Source organism: Micromesistius poutassou (assembly GCF_964030765.1).
Source record: "Micromesistius poutassou genome assembly, contig: SCAFFOLD_4125, whole genome shotgun sequence".
NCBI lineage: Eukaryota > Metazoa > Chordata > Actinopteri > Gadiformes > Gadidae > Micromesistius > Micromesistius poutassou.
Genome location: NW_028176957.1, coordinates 1 through 24767, shown reverse-complemented (window position 1 = coordinate 24767; position 24767 = coordinate 1). Strand labels below are relative to the sequence as shown.

General features: G+C 42.7%; 1 protein-coding gene across 1 annotated transcript; it reads right to left on the bottom strand.

Annotated features, from left to right (window-relative positions):
* Positions 1 to 1266: 1266 nt before the first annotated feature.
* On the bottom strand, positions 1267 to 23801 carry LOC311377437 (uncharacterized protein; the record flags this gene model as incomplete). The annotated part of the gene is made up of 16 exons (XM_084491332.1): positions 23695 to 23801; positions 22645 to 22761; positions 20765 to 20881; positions 19057 to 19123; positions 18922 to 18949; positions 16194 to 18024; positions 13430 to 13603; positions 12524 to 12697; positions 11833 to 12006; positions 10892 to 11065; positions 10225 to 10398; positions 9220 to 9393; positions 7020 to 7193; positions 4832 to 5005; positions 3848 to 3894; positions 1267 to 1844 (listed from the first exon to the last, which is right to left on the bottom strand). Exons 1-16 carry the CDS (start codon positions 23775 to 23777, stop codon positions 1267 to 1269), a joined length of 4260 nt encoding a protein of 1419 aa, XP_084347458.1. The 5' UTR covers positions 23778 to 23801.
* Between the last annotated feature and the right edge of the window lie 966 nt (positions 23802 to 24767).

The following is a 24767-nucleotide window of genomic DNA, read 5'->3' as shown; positions in this document are numbered from 1 at the left end:
GTCTAGTCAGTGTGTCTGACAGACACGGTCATAGCACTAGAGGAGCAAGTAAAGGACAGCTAGCTTTACCCAGACCGAGGTCCAATCTACTGAAAAATACCATCATTTACACAACTATTTCATTATGGGAATGAACGACCAAAAAAACATACCTTCTAGCAAAAATAGCAAATACAACTTTAAAAAGTCTGCAAAAAAATCATGTGGTCCATAATGTATATACATTTTTAATGTTGTCATTTCTTTTTGTAGCCTTCATATCTTTTTTAAACTTTTTTATTAGTCTATTTTTATTTTAGTTTGACATAAGGTCAAACAAGTGATTGTCTGTTGTCTATATTTGATGTTTGGGACCCAGGAAGACTAGCTCTCTCTCTGGTGTGTTGCTAATCGGGATCCTAATGAATCTAATCTCATCTAAATCATCCTTGTTAGGATTAGGACAAAAGTGATGATCAGAGCCCTGGAGAATAAAATATGGTAATGTCTGAAAATGGACAAATATTGTAGCATAAAAAAAACATGTGATTTACCATCAATAGGTATTTAATATACATTTCAAATTAAAAATGAAATCTTAATAAAACCTGCTCAGGTAACCCTATGGAAGATCTTAAAAGTCTCTTCCTTTCATGGTTTACCAGCATCAACTTTTAGGAAGCCCCATAAAAAGGAGGGGGAGGGGGAGGAGAGGGAGACGAGGGGGGAGAGGGGGGGGGGAGGAGGGGGAGGGGAGAGGGAGACGAGGGGGGGAGTGGGAGACGGGGGGAGGGGGAGTGGGAGACAGGGGGGGAGGAGGGGGAGACGAGAAAGAAAGAGAGTGAGAGGGATAGAGAGAGAGTAAAATAGAGAGCGAGAGACTATAACTGCCACAGAGACTCTGAGTCATCAGTCCTCTCAGGCCTCCATCAAAAGACACCCATCCTCTAACGCAGAAGCTGTGTGTGTGTGTGTGTGTGTGTGTGTGTGTGTGTATTTGTATGTGTGTGTGTGTGTGCGGGCGTTTGTGTTTGTGTACATGTGTGTGTGTGTGTGTGTGTGTGCCCGCCCGCCTGCCCTTATTTTTTTCCTACAACCGACACAGAGACGCTGAGTCACTGAGTACGTGGACCCCTGCTCGCCCACACCCCCGGACGACGACGGGGGGGTGTGTGTGTGTGTGTGTGTGTGTGTGTGTGTGTGTGTGTGTGTGTGTGTGTGCTTACGTGTATATGTGTGTGTGTGTGTGCGTGTGCGCCCGCCCGCCCCGCCGACCTTTTTTTCTTTCTACAACCGACACAGAGACGCTGAGTGAACCCCCCACGGGGCGAGGTCCTCAAACTCCCACCCTACCCTAAACCCAGGGAGGAGGTCCTCCTGGGTGAAGGTGGACCTGAAGGTGTGGATGTGTGTCAGTGTGTCTGAGGACCCTCCTACACCTCGGGACACTCTGTAGAAGGACAGAGTGCCAGCAGGCCGGTCCAGATACACTCCTACTCTGGTAGAGCCAGGGGGGGGGAGAGGCATGGCTGTCTGTCTACCGTTGTACCGGGCAGAGTAACCACCATCATGACAAAGAAGACTCCAGGACTTGTTGTTCCATCCAAGCAGGCTGTCACCACCCCGTCCTCTCCTTGTGATTCCTCTGTATGTCACTCCTATATCAACACCTCCTTTCCTCTCTACCTCCCAGTAACAGCGGCCAGTCAGAGCCTCTCTACACAACACCTGGGACCGGGAGTCAAATCTCTCTGGGTGATCCGGATACGACTGGTCCTCTCTGACCCACGTCACCTTTCTGTTGTCCTCAGACAGAGAGAGGTATCCGTTGGCTGTGTTTGGGTCCAGTGTGAGTTCACAGGCATCTGACGGGAGAACAAGACATGATATTATTCATAATTCCCGAGATATTCCAGGTTATTCGCCCCAAATCCCCCCATTCGTTTTCATTGGAAAATTCAAAAAACGCTGATTCATGCTTCATCCTCTTCAACCACTTAAGACGTCACAACTTGGTCAAAATGACCATCATTACTGTTTACCATTGTTCAAACAATTAAACAAATCTACACATTTGTATCTTCAATAATATGTCAACAGAATTTCGATATCATTCATACTTTTTTCAGAATCACAGTTTTAGTTTCATTCCGGATTCGTTTTCAGTTGGTCTCGCTCTAGCCTTCTGACTCAGCTGTTGCTCGTTGAGCAATCAGTGGACTGTCGTACTGTCGTAAAACCCGAAGTGTTCTCGATGCGTTCTCGATGAGGCCGTTCCACCGAGGACGCATCGGAGGTGACTCGTGTGGACTTGGGACCGTTAAATATCCCAGGATGCATTTCGCATTCCCATGTTTTAAAATATTAGTATGTAAGCTATAATAATAGGCTATATATAGGAACATTTTACATATATAACAAAAATGTAGGCCTATTCATTCAAAATATTGACATACTATTTTCAAATTAAAGAGGCTGGGATTTTATATATATTGTATACGTCGCTGATAGAGGAAACCCATCGCAACGGCAACGAAAATCCCGGTCGGATCCGATCGTGTGTGTGTGTGTTTTTCTATTCTAATCTGTGTAATTTCTCGCTCATTCGTTATTATTATCATTCGTTATAATAGCCTACTCTCCAAATACATAGGCAGTTAGGCACGCGCATCTGTACCCTACATATAAAAAGTTGTGTGTATATAAATTCATACGACAAGCATATCTTTTCATTTATATTCATTCAAAATATTAACATACTATTTTAAAATGAAAGAGGCTGGGGTTTAGTTTTATATAATTAGTTTATATTGTTCAGTAGTTTGAGGCCGTAAAGCACAGTTAACAGAGCTGAGATGGTGACGTCATCGAGTCCGCTGCTGTTCCAATTGCAGGTGCGTACTCGCGTTCTCGGGAGTCTGTACTTAGAAGTCCGGACTTGCCAAGTACGTACTTCCAAGTCTGCAAGAACGTAGTCCACGTACTTGGTATTGAGAAACGGCTTCTCTCTCTCCCTCATGGACTACAACAATGGACTACAATAGCGGACTACAATAATGGACGTTAGCATTGACGTTAGCGTTAGCATTTACGTTAGCATTAGTGCTGCAGTTAGCGTTGACGTTAGTGTTGAAGTTAGCATTGACTTTAGCACTGCATTTAGCGTTGACGTTAGTGCTGAAGTTAGCATTGATATTAGCACTGCAGTTTGCGTTGACGTTAGCATTAGCGTTAACGTTAGCATTAGCGCTGACGTTAGCATTAGTGCTGCAGTTAGCGTTGACGTTAGTGCTGAAGTTAGCATTGACGTTAGCATTAGTGCTGACTTTATCATTACCGTTGAAGTTAGCGTTAGCACTGATGTTAGCGTTAGCAATTAAGTTAGCATTGACATTAGTGTTAGCATTGACGTTAGCATTAGTGCTGCAGTTAGCGTTGATGTTAGCATTAGCGCTGCAGTTAGCATTGATGTTAGCATTAGCACTGCAGTTAGCATTGACGTTAGCATTAGCGCTGACACTTGCATTGACGTAAGTGTTGGCACTCACGTTACCGTTTACGTTAGCACTGATATTAGCGTTAGCACTGACATTAGCGTTAGCGCTTCTGTTTATATTATATAGTCTACAATATAACAAGCAGGCCTACACCAAGTATATGAAATGTCTCAAAGGAATACGTCTCTCAAAGTGATTATTGAATGCCATTTATATGGCGTGTGGCGGGTTTAAATATCTATCCCTGGAGTGTTGGCTCCTCTATTATATTATTTACGGTAGCCATTTACGTGGGAGCGCGCAGTGTGGATGGACTTTCCATCTCTAAAGTTAGTGTGTGTTGAGATGAATCAAACAAAACGGACACTTACATCTCTGTGGAGCTGGTTTCAGCCTCCACACTCCACCGTGCTCCACACTGGGGAGACAAAGAGAGAGCAGCATGTTGTCTTTAAACAGGGAAACATTATTCACATGTTAACAAAGAGAGAGCAGCATGTTGTCTTTAGACAGGGAAACATTATTCACATGTTAACAAAGAGAGAGCAGCATGTTGTCTTTAAACAGGGAAACATTATTCACATGTTAACAAAGAGAGAGCAGCATGTTGTCTTTAGACAGGGAAACATTATTCACATGTTAACAAAGAGAGAGTGTGCAGATGGCTCCGCTGCATTCATGTTAGTATCACGTTAGTATTATTATTCACTCGTGATTAAGCACATAATCAACCAGAACTTGCTGATGGCTCGGTGGTTCGTAACGTTGTTAACTGATTAAGGACAGACAGCTAACCTCGTCAGCTGACTGCGTGGGTCACACCCTCCGCGCCAATACAATCGTTGGCTTTTTGGCGGGAAACCTACAACCGCTATCGACCACCTCAATGTTAAGGCCTAGCTGCATGCTAACCCCCAGCTCCACGCTTACGCCTAGCTCCATGCTAGGCCACGCCAAATATGAGTGTGTTGCACTCACTATCAATAAATATTTTATAAAAGTACTCTGAATCCTAATTTACTGACTCATCATGCCTGGCTCCATGCTAACATCCAGCTCTATGCTAACCAATCATTGGCCAATCAAAAAACAAACACACTCAAACGTCTGTTTTAAACCAACACATTAATTCACCAGACAGTTAGTGCCAAACACAGCAATACGCCAAATGTTAATGTGTTGCACTAACTATCAATAAATATAATTCTATAAAAGTCATCTGAATCCTAATCTGCCGTCTCATCACTTTCTACACAACATGCGTTACAACTGCGTTTTGAAAACACTTCATCTAGCAGCGGCTTGAACCCTTGTAGGAGACTTTGTCCCTGAGTGGTGAGCTGTCCTCTCCATACCTGAGAGTGTCCAGTCTCCAGCGTGGATCCTCCAGTCCAGCAGAGAGCAGCGCAGCTCCAGAGTCTCCTGGGTGATTGTAGCTCAGGTCCAGCTCTCTCAGATGGGAGGGGTTGGAGCCCAGAGCTGAGGCCAGAGAAGCACAGCCTTCCTGTGTGACCAGGCAGCCAGACAACCTGTGTACACACACACACACACACACACCATTTATTCTATCTAGCAGTTTGTACCAAATTAAACACATTTAGAAAGTGTATTCATTCCATATGGAGGACAATGAGATATTGTTCTGTTAGTCAGGAGAAGTCCGCTGTGTTTGGTACGCTAAGACCGTTTATCCACAGGTTCTAACATTGTGTAGAACCAGGGAGTGTTTTGTCAGCAGGGAAAAGAAAATCAGAAGAAATCAACAGAAATGCATCGGACATGAGCAGCACTACACCAAACTAATATGATGTTAATGTAGCAGCATAGAAATAGGTTTGCCTTGCTGCAGTTAATTGCGTCAGCTGACCACTAGGGCGGCAGTACATAAGTACGGCCCTCCTTCTTGTGGTCTCACTGATGCATCATTTCTGGGTCAGGTGTTTGCCCGTGCAGGTAATGCTCCGCGCCCCTGCTGCGGCTACTGCTTCGTTTCATTTATCACTGTGTCCTCATGCTCAAAGCCGGTGTGTTTTCACTGCAGAGCAGCGACTGCGTGCTCCGTTTAGTCGCTGGTTCTCTCGAGCGGTAAGTGTCCTCTCTCTCTGTGTTACACCGAATGCTATCCTGTAGCTAATGCTAGTGTGGTCACAGTAGATGTCCCCTACCGTGTGTCCCTCCCTCTCCCTGTGCAGGTTTGACTTTGAAAACGGGTATGCTACCTTAAATCTAACCTACAAAAGCCTTGATAAATGTAGCTTAGCCATACTAATTTTATGTTTATTGACAGGGAACGCTCATCAGCTGGCTGAAATCTATAGGTGGCGATTTATCTGACTCCGCCACCAGCTGATTGGGGCCGCTGCTGCTTTGTACACAGCTTTTGTCCATAGCTTTGTCTACAGCTTTGTCTGCTGTTTGTCTCTGCTGCTAATCACACCGTTTGTCTCTGTTGCTATATACGACGTTGTCCCTTGCTTTGTCTCCGGCAGCCACTTATTCCTTGCTGCTCTGTGCTGCTTGGTGGTGCTGCTGTTGCTGGCTTTTGGCTACAGCCGGCTTGCATGGTGGACTGCCGACACCACACTTTTAACCTGTTTATCCCTTTAATTTGAGCCCAATGATTTTGAGGAGTTAATCCCTTAATATTGTTTTGTTTTCTGTACTTTATTATTTTGATTAAGTAAATTGTTTTGTTAAGTTTATTTTGTGAACTATTTCCTGCTGTATGTTGTATATTGCTTTGTACATTTTGGGTTAATTATTTCCGTTGTAACTTCCTTTCTGTTTCCTTCTCAGTGGCTGCAGGCTGGTGGTGGTGCTGGTGACGTGGGTGGTGGTGTCCCTCATTCTTGTGTGCTGTGCTTCCTTGGATTTGGTGATACCAGTGTGTGACTGCCACGTGTGTCTGGGTGAACCCTTTCCCTTTAATTTATTCCTGTTGAGTCCCCTTCCCCTTCACCTGCTCTTTCCCCACCAGTAGGCCTCAGCCCCTGATTGGGATGAATGCTAATTTTTGTGATAATATATACATTTTATTAAACAAAGTATTTTTGTAAACTGGGAACCACGTGTCTTGCCTGTTGAGTGGAACAAACCTGTGTTTTTGATCAATGTAAAATAATATATAATAATTCCTTGGGTGCAATTCCCAATCTAAGATTCACATTGAGAGCCTCCACGCCGCCACATTAATAAAGGACATCTTTACTGTTCAATATGTTTCACTTTACCACGGCCAGTGATGTTTTAGTGGTGAGGGGTGCATTATATTCAGATCACAGCACAGCTTAAGCCTCATCACCATGTCTACACTAATGACAACTCCTCAGCTCTCATCAGCTGACCAGAGTTACATAACTTATAACATACATAACCTACTAGCAGTTAACAGGTCAACAACCCCTAACCCTCACATCAGCTGGCCAGAGTTACATCCCGTATAACATACATATCGATATTGATAACAGTCCACCTAGTCGTGGATCATCCCTTACATATTAAACAACCCCAAGGCGCAGTTTGAAGAAGAGGCTGATAACTGACCTGAGAGTTTCCAGTGTACAGTGTGGACTCCCCAGTCCAGCAGAGAGCAGCTTCACTCCTGAATCCTTCAGATCATTGGTACTCAGGTCCAGCTCTCTCAGACTAGAGGAGTTGGAGCTGAGAACTGAGGCCAGAGAAGCACAGCCTTTCTGTGTGATCAGGCAGCCAGACAACCTACACACACACACACACACACACACACACACCATTTATTCTATCTAGCAGTTTGTACCAAATTAAACACATTTAGAAAGTGTATTCATTCCATATGGAGGACAATGAGATATTGTTCTGTTAGAGTCAGGAGAAGTCCGCTGTGTTTGGTACGCTAAGACCGTTTATCCACAGGTTCTAACTTTGTGTAGAACCAGGGAGTGTTTTGCCAGCAGGGAAAAGATCAACAGAAATGCATCGGACATGAGCAGCACTACACCAAACTAATATGATGTTAATGTAGCAGCATAGAAATAGGGTTGCCTTGCTGCAGTTAATTGCGTCAGCTGACCACTAGGGCGGCAGTACATAAGTACGGCCCTCCTTCTCGTGCTCTCACTGATGCATCATTTCCGGGTCAGGTGTTTGCCCGTGCAGGTAATGCTCCGCGCCCCTGCTGCGGCTACTGTTTAGTTTCATTTATCACTGTGTCCTCATGCTCAAAGCCGGTGTGTTTTCACTGCAGAGCAGCGACTGCGTGCTCCATTTAGTCGCTGGTTCTCTCGAGCGGTAAGTGTCCTCTCTCTCTGTGTTACACCGAATGCTATCCTGTAGCTAATGCTAGTGTGGTCACAGGTAGATGTCCCCTGCCGTGTGTCTCTCTCTCTCCCTCCCTCTCCCTGTGCAGGTTTGACTTTGAAAACGGGTATGCTACTTTAAATCTAGCCTCCAAAAGCCTTGATAAATGTAGCTTAGCCATACTAATTTTATGTTTATTGACAGGGAACGCTCATCAGCTGGCTGAAATCTATAGGTGGCGATTTATCTGACTCCGCCACCAGCTGATTGGGGCCGCTGCTGCTTTGTACACAGCTTTTGTCTATAGCTTTGTCTACAGCTTTGTCTGCTGTTTGTCTCTGCTGCTAATCACACCGTTTGTCTCTGCTGCTATATACAACGTTGTCCCTTGCTTTGTCTCTGGCAGCCACTTATTCCTTGCTGCTCTGTGCTGCTTGGTGGTGCTGCTGTTGCTGGCTTTTGGCTACAGCCGGCTTGCATGGTGGACTGCCGACACCACACCTTTACCTGTTTATCCCTTTAATTTGAGCCGAATGATTTTGAGGAGTTAATCCCTTAATTTTGTTTTGTTTTCTGTACTTTATTATTTTGATTAAGTAAATTGTTTTGTTGAGTTTATTTTGAACTATTTCCTGCTTCATGTTGTATATTGCTTTGTACATTTTGGGTTAATTATTTCCGTTGTAACTTCCTTTTTGTTTCCTTCTCAGTGGCTGCAGGCTGGTGGTGGTGCTGGTGACGTGGGTGGTGGTGTCCCTCATTCTTGTGTGCTGTGCTTCCTTGGATTTGGTGATACCAGTGTGTGACTGCCACGTGTGTCTGGGTGAACCCTTTCCCTTTAATTTATTCCTGTTGAGTCCCCTTCCCCTTCACCTGCTCTTTCCCCACCAGTAGGCCTCAGCCCCTGATTAGGCTCCTTGTTTATTAGTTGGGATGAATGCTCATTTTTGTGATAATATATATATTTTATTAAACAAAGTGTTTTTGTAAACTGGGAACCACGTGTCTTGCCTGTTGAGTGGAACAAACCTGTGTTTTTGATCAATGTAAAATAATATGTAATAATTCCTTGGGTGCAATTCCCAACCTAAGATTCACATTGAGAGCCTCCACGCCGCCACATTAATAAAGGACATCTTTACTGTTCAATATGTTTCACTTTACCACGGCCAGTGATGTTTTAGTGGTGAGGGGTGCATTATATTCAGATCACAGCACGGCTAAAGCCTCATCACCATGTCTACACTAATGACAACTCCTCAGCTCTCATCAGCTGACCAGAGTTACATAACGTATAACATACTAGCAGTTAACAGGTCAACAACCCCTAACCCTCACATCAGCTGGCCAGAGTTACATCACGTATAACATACATATCGATATTGATAACAGTCCACCTAGTCGTGGATCATCCCTTACATATTAAACAACCCCAAGACGCAGTTTGAAGAAGAGGCTGATAACTGACCTGAGAGTTTCCAGTGTACAGTGTGGACTCCCCAGTCCAGCAGAGAGCAGCTTCACTCCTGAATCCTGTAGATCATTGGTACTCAGGTCCAGCTCTCTCAGGCTAGAGGAGTTGGAGCTCAGAGCTGAGGCCAGAGAAGCACAGCCTTCCTGTGTGATCAGGCAGCCAGACAACCTGCACGCGCACACACACACACACACACACACACACACACACACACACACACACACACACACACACACACACACACACACACACACACACACACACACACACACACACACACACACACACACCATTTATTCTTTCTGGTTGAGAGCAGTTCGTACTAAAGTAACCACATTTATAAAGTGTAGGCCTATTCATCATTCCATTTGGAGGACAAGTTAAAGCTTTATAAAATATATTTTTTATAATAATATCGAAACAGAATTTCGATATCATTTATACTTTATTCAGAATCACAGTTTAAGTTTAATATGGCTTCGTTTTCAGTTGGTCTCATTGATTTACGTTGATGCTAGAGCGTGAGGACATTCAGGCAGTGTTGCCAGATTGGGCGGTTTTCCCGCAGATTAAAGAACGTTAATGTCACAATAAAAAATTTGACGCTGTTTAAATGGGTTTGCGTTAACGCCGTTAACAACACGTTTCACTGACGGCACTAATATTATTACTTTTTATTTCAGTACTATGAATAACATGTATTACAAAAGAATACATGTTATTCATAATACTGAAATAAAAAGATCTACAGAGATGTTTTGTGGATAATTATACATTTTATTCCAATATTATGTATATTGTGTTGTGAGGAGAATGAATAACCGAGTGAGCAGGAAAATACTTTTCGAGCACGAGAGCAAAGACGGCATTTGTCCGCGTGGGGGTGTCAGTTGCGTGCTGCTTCACTTTACGTGCGCACTTTTATGGATGTAAATCTGTTGAATGTCTTCTGATATTGAACCTTGTGGTGTAACTGTTTGTCCACTGAGTAAAACTGACCTGAGAGTTTCCAGTGTATAGTGTGGACTCCCCAGTCCAGCAGAGAGCAGCTTCACTCCTGAATCCTGCAGATCATTGGTACTCAGGTCCAGCTCTCTCAGACTAGAGGAGTTGGAGCTGAGAACTGAGGCCAGAGAAGCACAGCCTTCCTGTGTGATCAGGCAGCCAGACAACCTGCGCACACACACACACACACACACACACACACACACACACACACACACCATTTACTCTTTCTGGTTGAGAGCAGTTCCTACTAAAGTAATCACATTTATAAAGTGGATTCATCATTCCATTTGGAGAACAAGTTAAAGCTTTATTGATACTTTATGGAGACAAAGCTGTGTCACCCTGTCTGAGAACAGGAAGAGGAAGTGGGGAGATGACATCATCACAGACAGTAGAACTTCCTTCACATGGATGTGAAACAGGATCTTAAACAAATGCTCCTTTCTCAATAGCTACAACTCAATGAGATATTGTTCGGTTATAGTCAGGAGAACTCCGCTGTGTTTGGTACGCTAAGACCGTTTCTTCATAGGTTCTAACATTATGCAGATCCATGGAGTGTTTTGTCAGCAGGGAAAAGAGCAACAGAAATGCATCAGGCAGGAGCAGCACTTACTGGTCTAGAATAACCCGTTTGAAGAAGAGGCTGATAACTGACCTGAGAGTTTCCAGTGTACAGTGTGGACTCTCCAGTCCAGCAGAGAGCAGCTTCACTCCTGAATCCTTCAGATCATTGGTACTCAGGTCCAGCTCTCTCAGAATAGAGGAGTTGGAGCTGAGAACTGAGGCCAGAGAAGCACAGCCTTCCTGCGTGATCAGGCAGCCAGACAACCTGCACACACACACACACACACACACACACACACACACACACACACACACCATTTACTATTTCTGGTTGAGAGCAGTTTGTACTAAAGTAACCACATTTATAAAGTGTAGGCCTATTCATCATTCCATTTGGAGGACACGTTAAAGCTTTATAAAATATATTTTTTATAATAATATCGAAACAGAATTTCGATATCATTTATACTTTATTCAGAATCACAGTTTAAGTTTCATACAGCTTCGTTTTCAGTTGGTCTCATTGATTTACGTTGACGCTAGAGCGTGAGGACGTTCAGGCAGTGTTGCCAGATTGGGCGGTTTTTCCCGCAGATTAAAGAATGTTAATGTCACAATAAAAAAATTTGACGCCGTTTAAATGGGTTTGCGTTAACGCCGTTAATAACACATTTCACTGACAGCACTAATATTAATATTACTTTTTATTTCAGTACTATGAATAACATGTATTACAAAATAATACGTGTTATTCATAGTACTGAAATAAGAAGTAGATCTACAGAGATGTTTTGTGGATAATTATTAGTTTTATTCCAATATTATGTATATTGTGTTGTGAGGAGAATAAATAACCAAGTGAGCAGGAAAATACTTTTCGAGCACGAGAGCAAAGACGGCATTTGTCCGCGTGGGGGTGTCAGTTGCGTGCTGCTTCACTTTACGTGCGCACTTTTATGGATCTAAATCTGTTGAATGTCTTCTGATATTGAACCTTGTGGTGTAACTGTTTGTCCACTGAGTAAAACTGACCTGAGAGTTTCCAGTGTACAGTGTGGACTCCCCAGTTCAGCAGAGAGCAGCTTCACTCCTGAATCCTGCAGATCATTGGTACTCAGGTCCAGCTCTTTCAGACTAGAGGAGTTGGAGCTGAGAACTGAGGCCAGAGAAGCACAGCCTTCCTGTGTGATCAGGCAGCCAGACAACCTACACACACACACACACACACACACACACACACACACACACACACACACACACACACACACACACACACACACCTTTTATTCTTTCTGGTTGAGAGCAGTTTGTACTAAAGTAACCACATGTATAAAGTGTATTCATCATTCCATTTGGAGGACAAGTTAAAGCTTTATTGATACTTTATGGAGACAAAGCTGTGTCATCCTGTCTGAGAACAGGAAGGGGAAGTGGGGAGATGACATCATCACAGACAGTAGAACTTCCTTCACATGGATGTGAAACAGGATCTTAAACAAATGCTCTTTTCTCAATAGCTACAACTCAATGAGATATTGTTCGGTTACAGTCAGGAGAACTCTGCTGTGTTTGGTACACTAAGACCGTTTCTTCACATGTTCTAACATTGTGTAGAACCAGGGAGTGTTTTGTCAGCAGGGAAAAGAGCAACAGAAATGCATCAGGCAGGAGCAGCATTTACTGATCTAGAATAACCAGTTTGAAGAAGAGGCTGATAACTGACCTGAGAGTTTCCAGTGTACAGTGTGGACTCCCCAGTCCAGCAGAGAGCAGCTTCACTCCTGAATCCTGCAGATCATTGGTACTCAGGTCCAGCTCTCTCAGACTAGAGGAGTTGGAGCTGAGAACTGAGGCCAGAGAAGCACAGCCTTCCTGTGTGATCAGGCAGCCAGACAACCTGCACACACACACACCATTTATTCTTTCTGGTTGAGAGCAGTTTGTACTAAAGTAACCACATTTATAAAGTGTAGGCCTATTCATCATTCCATTTGGAGGACAAGTTAAAGCTTTATAAAATATATTTTTTAGAATAATATTGAAACAGAATTTCTATATAATTTATACTTTATTCAGAATCACAGTTTAAGTTTAATATGGCTTCGTTTTCAGTTGGTCTCATTGATTTACGTTGACGCTAGAGCGTGAGGACGTTCAGGCAGTGTTGCCAGATTGGGCGGTTTTTCCCGCAGATTAAAGAACGTTAATGTCACAATAAAAAAATTGACGCAGTTTAAATGGGTTTGCGTTAACGCCGTTAATAACGCGTTTCACTGACAGCACTAATATTAATATTACTTTTTATTTCAGTACTATGAATAACATGTATTACAAAATAATACATGTTATTCATAGTACTGAAATAAGAAGTAGATCTACAGAGATGTTGTGTGGATAATTATTAATTGTATTCCAATATTATGTATATTGTGTTGTGAGGAGAATAAATAACCAAGTGAGCAGGAAAATACTTTTTGAGCACGAGAGCAAAGACAGCATTTGTCCGCGTGGGGGCGTCAGTTGTGTGCTGCTTCACTTTACGCACACACTTTTATGGATCTAAATCTGTTAAATGTCTTCTGATATTGAACCTTGTGGTGTAACTGTTTGTCCATTGAGTAAAACTGACCTGAGAGTTTCCAGTGTACAGTGTGGACTCCCCAGTCCAGCAGAGAGCAGCTTCACTCCTGAATCCTTCAGATCATTGTTACTCAGGTCCAGCTCTCTCAGACTAGAGGAGTTGGAGCTGAGAACTGAGGCCAGAGAAGCACAGCCTTCCTGTGTGATCAGGCAGCGAGATAACCTACACACACACACACACACACACACACACACACACACACACACACACACACACACACACACACACACACAATTTATTCTTTCTGGTTGAGAGCAGTTTGTACTAAAGTAACCACATTTATAAAGTGTATTCATCATTCCATTTGGAGGACAAGTTAAAGCTTTATTGATACTTCATGGAGACAAAGCTGTGTCACCCTGTCTGAGAACAGGAAGATTTTTACATACATGAAAAATATATAACTCATAAGCTGGATATTTGAATATTAAGAGTTTGATGTCACAAAGATATTCAATTATTAAACAAATTATTAATCTAACTACATGACAATGAGTGATATAAGAATGTACTACAACTTTCCTTGTAGCTTTCAAGATAGTCTGACACTTGAACTGATGATTTTAGATTCATTAGAAATCCCAAAACCAACATAAGAGCTGGTAACAAAACACAAAATAACAACAATATATAAGCTCACTTAATGACCATACAAACCAACATAAGAGCTGGTTACAAAACACAAAACAACAATAAATAAGCTCTTTCAATGCCCAAAACGTTTCAGAGCATCACCATAGCCTAGCTCAATTAAACAAACCGTAAGGAAGAGTTATTACAGTTCAAACTACTTTAAGACACAGACCACATGTTTACATTACAGTATTACAACAAATACTAACTGACTTGTAATACTTGTGCCTCTTCAGGGGGTGAATATACATTAAATAATTCACTGTTTTAATTTAATTTGACCATTTTTTCCTCTCTACTAAAGCACGCGTAAGTACCCACGATTCGCTTTCAATATAAAAGCCTCTCTCACCAAAGCCGGTAATAAGACACTGAAGTCTTAAAACAGGTTGAAATACGTCATGAAGAAACATTAATGACGGTTCAACAGAGCTATCTGTTATATAAGCTAAAATGTAATTGGTTCATTTGCACAATTGATACCATCTTTAACAAAATGTGTTACAACGCATGACCGTTTTTTTTTTTTTTTTTGAGTTTGTCCTTGGGCATGGTACTACAATGTGACACCGTTACCAGCAAATCTGGTTTTGTGTTTCTGTGTTTTAAAGCAATAAACTATTTGGTCAATTAAAATGTTGCCATATTTGAGCTTCACATGTTACTGTGTTTAAAAGAAGTCTTAACTTTTTCAACAATAAAGGAATTGTGTTGAAATCTTTATTTGGACATGTTCTATTACTTAAATCAAACATACACTAGTTAATACATTAGATCTTTAAAAGGTCCCATGGCAGGAAATTTTCACTTCATGAGGTTTTCTAACGTCAATATGAGTTCCCCTAGCCTGCCTATGGTCCCCCAGTAGCTAAACATTGCGTTAGGTGTAAAACGAGCAGTAGGTATCTTGCTCCGCCTTTGAAAAAAGGAAAGCTCAAACGCGTATATTTGGGATCTGGCCCCATATGACGACATATAGGGCCAGGTTACCTCCCTTTTCTCTGCTAGGCCCGCCCAGAGAATTTGGCCCGCCAATGAAACAATGAGCTAGGACCGTGTGTCCACATGTGTGTGTGAATACATACACTAACGCAAGTGTTGTTTGTTATTTGGATAACCGTTCTGCTGCTGGTGTTATGGCGCATGACACGCAACACAATAACGCAAGCTTCCATAAAGCTCCCATTTGGTGAAAAGACTAGACTGCGTCGGGTTCTCTGAGGTCTCTGGTATTTCCACAACGAGACTCGTAGTGGGGGTTATCTCGGCCATGGTTGAGAAGGAATTGGGAACCGTGACATGGAGGAGAAAAGGATTGTTGCCCACGATTGTCCACCGGAGCCTCGCTGCCCGCTGAACGCTGCCTGTTGCCCGGGGCTGCCCGTTGCCCGGGGTCGGAACCGGCGGGCAGCGGGGCTCCGGCGGGCAGCAGGGCTCCAGTGGGAGACAACCCCAGGCAATCGCGGGCAACAATCCCTTTCTCCTCCATTTCGCAGTTCAGTCTGTACTTAATATTGACGTGGAAGTGGAAAAACCAGAGGCGTCTGAGAACCAGACGCAGTCGTTTGAGATTCATAATATCATCCGGAGGCGCAAACAGCATTTGACTGTGATAATATGTATATTATATTACACTGTAAACACAAGCGCATGGTACCGTGGCCAGGGCCACACCCCCACCCTCCACCTTGACCCGCCTCTAAAAACAGCACGTTTGTGGTGAGCTCATTGTGGGACTTGCTCATAGTGGTTGTAATTCTGCACCAAGGCTGAATTTCTTGAACGTCTTCAAATACTGTATTATGGGCCCACTAACATCCATAAAGATTATAAGATCATAAGATAACATCCATAACTAAGCATCCATAAAGTAGCATGCCATGGGATCTTTAAATATTTTTTATGGATTGGATGTACAATTTAGAATATTGTATAGCTGTTTAGTCATCTTCAAAATAATTTTTATATCAATATTGCTTTTAAATTGTTGTATTATGATTATTGGGATTCTTGTAATGTAAAACATGTTATAAGTGCACCTACAGAGATGTTTTGTATATAATTATATATTTTATTTTCTAGTTTGATGTATATTGTTTTGTGTCATTAGTGCACTTACAGAGATGTTTTGGAGGCTTTGACCACTGGCAGCAGCCTCAGAAGACCCTCCTCTGAAGCAGAATATTTCTTCAGGTCAAAAACGTCCAGCTCCTCTTCTGATGTCAGTAGGATGAAGACCAGAGAGGACCACTGAGTAGGAGAGAGAGATTTTCTGGCGAGACTTCCTGATGTCAGGTACTGTTGGATCTCCTTCACTAGAGAACGGTCGTTCAGCTCATTCAGACAATAGAACAGGTTGATGCTTCTCTCTGGAGAGAGATCGCCATTTATCTTCTTCTTGATGTAAGACACGGTTCCCTTATTGGTCCATGAGCTACTTCCTGTCAGTCCCAGCAGACCTTTTTTAATCTGAGTGGTCAGTGATCTACCTTTTTTCTGTCCCAGCAGACCTCGTAGGACAATCTGATTGCTCTCCAGAGAGAGGCCCAGGAGGAAGCGGAGGAACAAGTCCAGGTGGCCGTTCTCACTCTGTAAGGCCTTGTCCACAGCACTCTGGTAGAGGAAGAGTTTGTCTTTCCTGGAGGTTCGTAGTTCTTCTGTGAGCAGATTGACACCAGTGTTGATGAAGGACAGAAAGACATGAAGGGCAGCCAGAAACTCCTGGATGCTCAGATGGACAAAGCAGAACACCTTGTCCTGGTACAGCCCACACTCCTCTTTAAAGATCTGGGTGAACACTCCTGAGTACACTGAGGCTGCTCTGATATTGATGTCACACTCTGCCAGGTCGGCCTCATAGAAGATCAGGTTGCCTTTCTCCAGCTGGTTAAAAGCCAGTTTTCCAAGAGAAACAATGATCTCCTTGCTCTCTGAACTCCAGTCTGGATCAGTTTCAGCTCTCCCATGGTACTTCCTGTCCCCCTGTATGGACTGAACCCTCAGGAAGTGGCTGTACATCTGAGTCACCGTCTTAGGCATCTCTTCAATGTGGGATGTTTTGAAGATGTCCTCCAGAACTGTAGCAGTGATCCAACAGAAGACTGGGATGTGACACATGATGTGGAGGCTTCGTGATTTCTTGATGTGGGAGATGATTGTGCTGGCCAGCGTCTCCTCTTTGAATCTCTTCCTGAAGTACTCCTCCTTCTGTGGGTCGGTGAACCCTCTCACCTCTGTTACCATGTCAACACACTCAGAAGGGATCTGATTGGCTGCCGCAGGGCGTGTTGTTATCCAGATGAGAGCGGAGGGAAGCAGGTCGCCCCTGATGAGGTTTGTCAGCAGCACGTCCACTGAGGCCGGCTTTGTGACATCAGTCCAGGTCTGGTTGTTCTGGAAGTCCAGAGGAAGTCGACACTCATCCAGACCATCCAAGATGAAGACAACTTGGAACCGGTCGAATCTGCAGATTCCTGCTTCTTTCGTCTCAATAAAGAAGTGATAAAGAAGTTCCACCAAGCTAAACTCTTTCCCTTTCAGTAAATTCAGCTCTCTGAAAGTGAGGAGAAATGTGAAGTGTATGTCATGGTTGGCTTTGCCTTCAGCCCAGTCCAGAGTGAACTTGTGTGTTAAGATTGTTTTACCAATGCCGGCCACTCCAGTTGTCATTATTGTTCTGATTGGTTTTTCTTGTCCAGGTAAGGGTTTAAAGATGTCTTCACATTTGATTGGTGTTTCTTCCTTGGCTGGTTTCCTGGAAGCTGTTTCAATCAGTCTGACCTCATGTTCCTGGTTGACCTCTCCACTGCCTCTCTCTGTGATGAAGATCTCTGTGTAGAAGTCCTTCAGAGGTGTTGGCTGTCCTGCTATAGCAATTCCCTCAAACACATGCCTGGACTTCTTCTTCAAATGAGACTTGAATTTATGTTGGCACTCGACAGCAGCAGATCCTAAATGAGAAAACAACAGAAGACATCATATAGTGGATGGTGAAATCAGTGGAAACATGTAAATATTTCCTCTTAAATTATCAACTTCATGATATTTAGAGGCTTTATAACTTTGGTCGAAGAAGCTGGTCATAACAAGGACTGCGCATTACAGATTCAAAATGTTCAGGATTATTAAAGTGTAAATCCGGCATAAATTGAACCCAGGGTCTTTTTCTGCATGAAAACCGATCAAATAAGCCGTTTAGGTCATTTTTTCGTTGACCAACCAGTATAGTGCTTGCCCAGAGCAACACTAAGAGCCCAAATGGCTAACAGTGCATTGGCTAGGGGTGGTGCGCCGAACGCTTCCAAACTGCATTTTTTAATCATTAATATTGCTCAGAATAGCACAAAACATCTGCAGTAGCATGACTAGGGTCCCTACACATAAAACGGAGCATCAACAACTTAGTTAGCATAACTGGCGTTTATAAAAAAAGACTGCATTTTGAAGTTATTTCAAAAGCAATAGTTGACTTCTAATAATGATAGTGAATCAGTGGAAACTCATTTGCTATGCTGATATAACAAGATAGTGTTGCATTTCTTCCACTAAGTTATTCTGCTATTGATTTGCAGCATATTGTTTCACATTGTGTAACCTGATAGACCCACAATAATCCTACATATCTGGATCAAACCATTTAACCTGATAGACCCACAATAACCCTACATATCTGGATCAAACCATTTAACATGACACCCTTACCCTAACCCGAGGGAAGATATCTCAACATTGAAAAAGGGATGTAAAAAATCTCAGGATATGTCATTTAGTGTGAGCAGAACAAATAAGAGTCTCCTCTGCACTTCAAATTAATTATTCATTCTGTTTTCAAAATAAGAGTCTCTTACCGCCCCACAGTGTGTCAGCTGGTTCCTCCTGGTCCATCAGGCAGAGCTTTGTGCCTGCAGACTATTAGCAGATGGAGATGCTATTTTATGTTCACGTAGAGCTGAAGTCAAATATCTTGTTGGACATTTACACACCTTGATCAGCTCTGTTTGAGGCTGTACAGACTGAGCACTGGTAACCTTTGACCTCTGGTGGGGTTGTCTGTGGGGAGAACACACACTCACAGTAAACATACAAGAGAGAGAGAGAGAGTTTATATTTATACTGTGCAAGTATCCTGTGTAATTGTATTTATTTAGTTATTATTCTACGTTTTGTATCTTTATTTAATTTTTACATTTATTTTCACTTTTTTTATTGAGTTATTTTGTGTCTTATTCATCCCTTAATCTCTCTTTCGCTGTACTTTTGACTCTTGAGCTGCAATAACAAGAGAGATTCCCCTTGTGTGGGATTCATAAAGTTGATCATATCTTCTGCTTGTGAATGTTTTATTGGTAAATGTCTTGTGTGTGTGTGTGTGTGTGTGTGTGTGTGTGTGTGTGTGTGTGTGTGTGTGTGTGTGTGTGTGTGTGTGTGTGTGTGTGTGTGTGTAAGGAGTACAGGTAAACTAATCCTCTTCAGTTAGTTAATGATTGATTGTGAGAGAGAGTATCAGTAGAGTCTGATAACAACCAACTGGTCTGTTGTCATGGTCTGTTTGAAACCCCTACCTCTCCTCTCTGGAGGGGCGTCCAACTTTAAAGCTCAGAGGATTATCCATAGAGCTGTCACTCTTCATGGAGACACAGCTGGGTCCAGGGGAGTCTGCTCTCTGCTGCTGGACTCTTCTAGAAAAACAAGAACCAGGATCACACCATGTCAACCACGTCACTAAAACAGCCTTACCCCTCCTCTCATTATCACCATGTCAACCACATCACTGAAACAGCCTTACCCCTCCTCTCATTATCACCATGTCAACCACATCACTAAAACAGCCTTATCCCTCCTCTCATTACCACCATGTCAAACACATCACTAAAACAGCCTTATCCCTCCTCTCATTATCACCATGTCAACCACATCACTAAAACAGCCTTATCCCTCCTCTCATTACCACCATGTTAACCACATCACTAAAACAGCCTTATCCCTCCTCTCATTATCACCATGTCAACCACATCACTAAAACAGCCTTATCCCTCCTCTCATTACCACCATGTCAACCACATCACTAAAACAGCCTTATCCCTCCTTTCATTATCACCATGTCAACCACATCACTAAAACAGCCTTATCCCTCCTCGCATTATCACCATGTCAACCACATCACTGAAACAGCCTTATCCCTCCTCTCATTATCACCATGTCAACCACATCCCAAAAACATCCTTATCCCTCCTCTCATTACCAATATGTCAACCACATCACTGAAAAAGCCTTACCCCTCCTCTCATTATCACCATGTCAACCACATCAGTAAGACAGCCTTATCCCTCCTCTCATTACCACCATGTCAACCACATCACTAAAACAGCCCTACCCCTCCTCTCATTACCACCATGTCAACCACATGACTAAAACAGCCTTATCCCTCCTCTCATTACCACCATGTCAACCACATCACTAAAACAGCCTTATCCCTCCTCTCATTACCACCATGTCAACCACATCACTAAAACAGCCTTATCCCTCCTCTCATTACCACCACCTCTGACCGGTCACTGTTTAAATCTTCACCTCTTCTTAATAGACTGATTTCCATCTTTAAAGTATAGGTATAGGTATATCCATAGAGCAGAGCATATAGTATAATAACATTTAACTGGTCTGTTTTTATCGTCTGTTTGAAACTCCTACCTCTCCTCTCTGGAGGGGCGTCCATCTTTAAATTTAGGAGGATGACCCATAGATTTGTCACTCTTCATGGAGACACAGCTGGGTCCAGGGGAGTCTGCTCTCTGCTGCTGGACTCTTCTAAAAAAACAAGAACCAGCATCACACCATGTCAACAACATCACTAAAACAGCCTTATCCCTCCTCTCATTATCACTATGTCAACCACATCACTAAAACAGCCTTATCCCTCCTCTCATTACCACCATGTCAACCACATCACTAAAACAGTCTTATCCCTCCTCTCATTACCACAATGTCAACCACATCACTAAAACAGCCTTATCCCTCCTCTCATTATCACCATGTCAACCACATCACTAAAACAGCCTTATCCCTCCTCTCATTATCACCATGTCAACCACATCCCAAAAACATCCTTATCCCTCCTCTCATTACCAATATGTCAACCACATCACTGAAAAAGCCTTACCCCTCCTCTCATTATCACCATGTCAACCACATCAGTAAGACAGCCTTATCCCTCCTCTCATTACCACCATGTCAACCACATCACTAAAACAGCCTTACCCCTCCTCTCATTACCACCATGTCAACCACATGACTAAAACAGCCTTATCCCTCCTCTCATTACCACCATGTCAACAACATCACTAAAACAGCCTTATCCCTCCTCTCATTACCACCATGTCAACCACATCACTAAAACAGCCTTACCCCTCCTCTCATTACCACCATGTCAACCACATCACTAAAACAGCCTTATCCCTCCTCTCATTACCACCATGTCAACCACATCACTAAAACAGCCTTATCCCTCCTCTCATTACCACCACCTCTGACCGGTCACTGTTTAAATCTTCACCTCTTCTTAATAGACTGATTTCCATCTTTAAAGTATAGGTATAGGTATATCCATAGAGCAGAGCATATAGTATAATAACATTTAACTGGTCTGTTTTTATCGTCTGTTTGAAACTCCTACCTCTCCTCTCTGGGGGGGCGTCCATCTTTAAATTTAGGAGGATGACCCATAGATTTGTCACTCTTCATGGAGACACAGCTGGGTCCAGGGGAGTCTGCTCTCTGCTGCTGGACTCTTCTAGAAAAACAAGAACCAGCATCACACCATGTCAACAACATCACTAAAACAGCCTTATCCCTCCTCTCATTATCACTATGTCAACCACATCACTAAAACAGCCTTATCCCTCCTCTCATTACCACCATGTCAACCACATCACTAAAACAGTCTTATCCCTCCTCTCATTACCACAATGTCAACCACATCACTAAAACAGCCTTATCCCTCCTCTCATTATCACCATGTCAACCACATCACTAAAACAGTCTTATCCCTCCTCTCATTACCACCATGTCAACCACATCACTAAAACAGCCTTATCCCTCCTCTCATTATCACCATGTCAACCACATCACTAAAACAGCCTTATCCCTCCTCTCATTACCACCATGTCAACCACATCACTAAAGAGAGAGAGTTTATATTTATACTGTGCAAGTATTCTGTGTAATTGTATTTATTTAGTTATTATTCTACATTTTGTATCTTCATTTAATTTTTACATTTATTTTGTATTTTTTATTTATCACTTAATGTCTCTTTTTGAGCTGCAATAACAAGAGAGATTCCCCTTGTGTGGGATTCATACTTTGTGTGTGTGTGTGTGTGTGTGTGTGTGTGTGTGTGTGTGTGTGTGTGTGTGTGTGTGTGTGTGTGTGTGTGTGTGTGTGTGTGTGTAAGGAGTACAGGTAAACTGTAATCCTCTTCAGTTAGTTAATGATTGATTGTGAGAGAGAGTATCAGTAGAGTCTGATAACAAACAACTGGTCTGTTGTCATGGTCTGTTTGAAACTCCTACCTCTCCTCTCTGGAGGGGCGTCCATCTTTAAAGACAGGAGGTCTATCCATAGAGCGGTCACTCTTCATGGAGACACAGCTGGGTCCAGGGGAGTCTGCTCTCTGCTGCTGGACTCTTCTAGAAAAACAAGAACCAGGATTTATGGACGTTTGATAGATGCTGTATTTTTATAATCTCTGATAACTCCTTACCTTTTCTCAATAGACTGATTTCCCTCTTTAAACTGGTCAGGATGATCCATAGACCAGTCACTCTTCATGGAGACACAGCTGGGTCCAGGGGAGTCTGCTCTCTGCTGCTGCTCTGGTCTTCAACACAACACACACACAGCTGTTACTCAGACTAATGATGGAGAAGGGCTGGGCGATATGGCTGAAAACTGTATCACGATATAAGTGTTTTGGTCGGTCGAAAAATATGAACGTAAACAGTTTTATTTTAAACTTAACCTTCCCCTGATTGTAGGCAGACAGGGAAAAGGAATGTCAACACAACCATGGAAAACTCAAATAAATATAAACATAAGTCTGAATAAAAATGAACATCACAATGAAAACTTAACAATTATCAATTATAAAGTGCTCAAAAACATGTGCTACAAAAAAGTGTTCTAAAAACATTTGCAGTGTTAAATGGTTAAATGTAAACATAAGAGATGAGATCATGAGATCACTATTGAATTACTTGGATTAAAGCTTATCTTCAACCTAGAACATGGAACATATGGATGTCATTGTTGTTGGGACATGGAAATACGTCCAGTACTGTCATGAACCATCATCCATGTTGTAAAGATCGCTGGTTAGCATGTTCGCTAACTAGCGATTAGCGCCTATTAGCGATTTTGTTGTTATGCTTGCTATCCATGTTATAACGAAAATGCCTACATTAAACAGAATAATGATAATGCCATCAAAGGGGGAAATGGGACATGGAGATATGTCCAGTACTGTCATGAACCAATGCTGGCCGCGGCGCCTGAGATCTGAGAAGAACTACTACTAACTCTGAGATGGACAACAGTCACAGACAGAGAGATCCTCTTCTTACCTCTTGGCTTTGCTCTGGCGGCCATGTTCCTCAGACAGAGTGGTCTTAGAGGTAGGACCCCCCTCCTCCCTCTCCTCATCCATAGCAGACTGGAGACCTGGACACAAACACAACTACACATTGTTTCTGTGGATTGTATTTGGGTACCAGACAGGACATTCTTGTAGAGAAGACTGTATATCCTCCTCCTCTCTGACTGACACACACACACACACACACACACACACACACACACACACACACACACACACACACACACACACACACACACACACACACACACACACACACACACACACACACTATCACTATCTATGTCTAGATCTCATACACTCTATCACTATCTATGTCTAGATCTACACACTCTATCACTAACTGTCTAGATCTACACACTCTATCACTATCTATGTCTAGATCTCATACATATCATTATTAGGACAATTCTATATTTCCCTTTTGAACTGCTGCTGTGGGGTTCTGCGGGTGTAGGCAGAGGGGTTAATATGGAATGATAAGAAAAAAAACACAAAACAAAAATAACTTGGCCCTAACCCTACACTCATAAAGAAGGAGGATTCAGAGAACTGAGGTCTACCCAGCCCAAGAGACAATCACCCATTGTTAACTCTCCATGGGGAGACTAGATAAGAGCTGGGACGTACCATTATTGAATACAAAGTGGGGATCCATATTAAGGTATGAATACCCACATCATCCGTTATTGCTATCAAATTAAAATGAATCATTCACAAAGTAAAAATATTAATAATTTCCATTTTTTAAGTAAAAACAATGTTGAAAAAGACTCCAGTTTCCCCCCTTTTATCTGCCGGATGGTACGGTCTGACCACGACTGACTGTGAGCAGTTGATAACGCGGTGTCCTATCAGAGACGGCCGACCGTCATTAGTGTGGGAGGAAATGTTGCTCCCTCACAACGGGAACCAATGAAACGTCTCTTCCCCAGAGTGGAGTCACTGGCCTCAAGAGTGTAAAGATCAGTGTACTAAACCGTTATCGACGCTCATAAAGCCAACAATAAGTCACTGATGTGACCAATAAACCTCCACAAC